Here is a 4063-nt window from a genome sequence, read left to right on the forward strand (position 1 = left end):
AGGTTCTAAACTGTCTAAATACAGATTCCTTTGAGCAGTTAAAAGATTGATTAGAAATTGTATTGGTGAAGGGATTCTCACTTGTTGGGCCAATGTATGCTGCTAAGTCTCCATATCCCTTACCTGCTGTGTCCCTGGCAGTGTATTGATTAATATAATTGGTGTAAATAGTAGCTTTAATGTTTGTAACCTGGGACCCTTGAATTAATTCTTTTTCTTGTTATAGCCCACCACACCTTTGCTCTGTAGGAATGCAACTTTATCTAATGCTTTTTGGAGGCTGGCGCCTGACTTTAGAATAATCACCTTTAGAGGAAAAGGCCTCCGGGCCAGAAGATGATGCAAATCACCTAAACTTTTGCATATGATAAGTTTGCAGGAAGAAAGCCTGGCTTGCTGCTTGACTCTACCCCTTCCCCCATTATCCTCTATGCATAACTTAAGGTATAAAAACTACTTTGGAAAATAAAGTGCGGGCCTTGTTCACCGAAACTTGGTCTCACCATGTCGTTCTTTCTCTTACCTTCTGGCTGAATTATTCAGCCTCTTTTCTCCACTGAATTTCTTCACTGAGCTATCCTCATTCTATTACTCTTTATATCCTTAATTAACGTTTAATTAAGCAGTTGTTTCCTGATCCTCGCCGACGCCGTCCCCGCTTCGAATACCCTGGATCAGCCGGGGCTGGTCCCCGGCAGTCAATCTTAAAGATAATCAACCTTGAATACTCATTGGAAAGACTGATACTGAAGCTGACACTCTAATACTTCGGCCATCTGGTACGAAGAGCTGACTCACTGGAAAAGACCCTGATGCTGGGACAGACTGAAGGCAGGAGGAAAAGGGGGCGACAGAGGATGAGATGGTTGGATGGCATCACTGACTCAATGGACCTGAGTTTGGGCAAACTCAGGGAGATGGTGAAGGACAGAGAGACCTGGTATGCTGCAGTCCATGGGTCACAGAGTGTCAGACACGACTTGGCCACTGAACAACAGAAGAAGAAAATCCTGCTCTGGTGAGACCTGTCCTTTGATTTTGCTTCAGCAGCACAGGGTGCACTGAGAGAATCATCTCCATTCTCATTTGGTCCCTTGAACACTAAATGACCCCCAGTCACAGGTCTCTGGTCTGGTGGCTCCGGAACAAAGCTCTTGACTCTAATAAGATTCCAGAAGGAGCCAACCTACAGCCCGGTTTTATCAGCACTGACTCCCTGCAGGAAGCAGGGTTCCTACAAGCAAGGTTCCTGGTAGGGGGCCCCTCCCGCCTCAGCCTCTTCTAGAGCTCACTGCCAGTTGGGCCCCTAAAACCTGCCCCAACTGGGTCCCGAGTCATTGCCAGAGTAGCAGACTCAAAGGTCTCAAGACGGCCTGACAGCAACCTCACAGAAGATGCTGAGTCTGAATGTCCTAACGGCTGAGCCAGGCTGACTCAAGACACGCATGGAGCTGGTGTGTCTTGGGCTGGTTCACGGGCACAGCTCAGCTTCGAGACCACATGGTGCCTCTTTGATGTGCCCGCCTGGCTTCCCGGCACTACACCATGATTCTGTTTATACCTCTACACCTGCCTTCCTCTGATTTTTTCTTTCTCGATGTTGAGTGTGTGTATCATAAGCTGTGTTAAGGAAGTTAGGGGAGAAGAGATGAGAGCTGCCGCCTCCCCTGGGCTTCCCCCACAACACAAGGCTGGCGCTCACGTCTGTGACGATGGGCACCCCGAGGTGTGCCATGTTCGTGATGATCTCACTGTCCTCCGGCGGGATCTGAGCGTGCTGGATCAGTTTGTTCAGGTTTTCCTCAGTGATGCCTGCAAGAACAAAACCCTGATCACCATACCGGCCACTGTGCATCGCACACTCAGAAGCAGAGCCAAGTGCCTGGGGTGGGGGATGGCGCCCCCCTCTCCTCCTTGGCATCAGTGGGAACTAATCTGCTCAATGTATCGACTTTACTGTAAGACAAGGCAGGGCCAGGACTCCTGTTCAACTCTAGCCACTCTGTCCTGGGCTATGACCACCAGCAACTGCCCCTCCTGACCTGTCTTTCCATCCGTCTCCTGCTTCTCAGCTGTCCCCACCATCCCGGGCCCACGTCACAGTCAGCTTGGACAAGAGAGTCTCTGTGTCCATCTTTTTGCACAGTGGACACTTATGGCAACTATATGTGCATAAAGATCCCTTATTTATGGGCACAGATTGGGGGCTTCCCTGGTGGTCCAGTGGCTAAGACTCCAGGTTCCCAGTGCAGGGGGCCTGGGTTTGATCCCTGGTTGGTGAACTAAAGATCCCGCATCCCACAGCAAGACCCAGTGCAGCCAAATAAAAACAAATAAATAAAGGCACAGATTACAAATGTGGGGTAAGTTAAAAGTCTCTGGCAGAAATGCTCTAATAAACTGGCTATACAGCTGATAGACTCTCCCTGCTGTCCTCACCCAGCCCTCTTCTCATTATCCTGTCCCTCCGACTAACTCTAGAATCACTGGGGGATACACAGCCTCTAGCTGCAGCTGATCTGCCTACATTTCTCCAGCTGTAAAGAGCCCCTCGGACCTTCCTATTAGACACCCTTTTCCTTCCCTTTTCCTTGTCTCTTGAGCTGTTTTTCACTTTGTTCTCTCCCTCCCAGCTGCCTCATTTTCCCCAAGAAAGGGCCTGTCTCCTCTGTCATATCCGGCTGTTCCTACCATTCTTCAAAAAGATGTAGAGAAGGATGATGCGGATTTTGTCATAAGTGCTGACATTCGCATCCAGCAGAATGGGGACGATGGCTCTCATGGGGTCCTTGATCTTCTCCCCTTCAGCATCCGTGCCCATGGCCAGGTCCTGCAGAAAACACACCGTGTTGGCCCCATGGCAACAGTCTGGATAGATGGTAACTATTAGAAAACGGGCTGTCCGTGGATGTCTGTACTGTGTGGCTTGGTTGGGGAAGGTCAGCGACAGGTGCTTGAGCTCCCCCACATGCTGCAGTTAATCAGCATGGGTTTCCATGACATTGGTAAGAGCTGAGGAAAGCCCCAGGTTTCACTTTCCAAAACCAGAGACCACACAGATTTGCCATGTTGTTGAAAGGTAGGCTTTTCCCTCCAGGTGAGTGCCAGTGAGCCTGAGCTGATTCCTCAGGGAAAGCCTCAATCCTGGTAGGTCCCCAGGAGGGACACAGCCCTGCAGAGGGCTCGGGGCTTCAGGGGATGAAAAGCGTCAGTATTGTGAGGTGCCTCTGCCTGGCTAGACTCCTCCTGCTGTGCTTCCCCTGGCACAGAAGGGGGAGTTTTTTTTAAAAACTATTCTGGATTTTTTTAAAAACTCTGTTTTTAATCTTCCAACACTTTTAGGGGGAAGAGAAAAAACATGGGCTCCCAAACCTGCACATCTCACTGAGGGAGATGAAGGAAGGGGAAGCTGACAACAGAACTGATGAAAAAGAGTGGAGTAAGCATAGTCTCTGCCACCCCCCATCGCCCATGACTCAGGCAAGAGGCAGATCCGTTCTCGACAGGCCCGAGAAAGCAGCACGTAGGTCTCGGCACATCCAGAACCATCTGGTCTTGTTCTGCAACTTTCTCTGTAGCTCTTACAGAAGTTGCCAGAAGATTGCCTTTTTTCTCTCAAAATCCCAGGAGCCTGCAACAAGTATGATCTCGAGTTGGGGTATCTCTACCCAGCCTGGATCAGAGGAAGGCAGGGCCCCCCCCCTCTGAGGCCCCTTCAGCCCTCAGTGAAGCCTCAACAGACATCTGCACAGCAGGACTGACCCTAATACTCCCTCAAAGTCAAATTGAATGTTACTAGTTCAACAAATACCTCTGGGCACTTCTGAAAAAATGTAGACTTCCCAGGGTGAATCTCAACTGCATTTGTACCGGTCCAGGGGTAACCTGTCTTCTGGAGAGTCATGTTCTGATGGTGAGGACACCTTGTGTTTGCAGAGATCCCTGTGAAACTGATGGATTTCAGCAGGACCACTGAGAGAGTCCACGAATCACAGCTCATCTTAGGAACCTAACCCCAGCCTGTCACATCAAACCAGGGGATTTAGATCTTAGCCTCACACTG

The 4063-nt window shown here is 49.8% G+C and overlaps 1 protein-coding gene across 3 annotated transcripts in view; it reads right to left on the reverse strand.

Moving 5' to 3' along the window:
• Positions 1-4063, reverse strand: part of STXBP1 (syntaxin binding protein 1) — a 38697-nt gene that overhangs the window by 15670 nt on the left and 18964 nt on the right. For all 3 annotated transcript variants that reach the window (XM_010856914.1, XM_010856913.1, XM_010856912.1), the window contains exons 13-14: positions 2692-2830; positions 1703-1812 (exon numbers count right to left, since the gene is read on the reverse strand). In XM_010856914.1, the coding sequence (XP_010855216.1) occupies positions 1703-1812; positions 2692-2830 (249 nt within the window). The remainder of the gene's footprint in view (positions 1-1702; positions 1813-2691; positions 2831-4063) is intronic.

This window comes from Bison bison, unplaced genomic scaffold, assembly GCF_000754665.1.
Source record: "Bison bison bison isolate TAMUID 2011002044 unplaced genomic scaffold, Bison_UMD1.0 scf7180017864375, whole genome shotgun sequence".
NCBI classification, from domain to species: domain Eukaryota; kingdom Metazoa; phylum Chordata; class Mammalia; order Artiodactyla; family Bovidae; genus Bison; species Bison bison.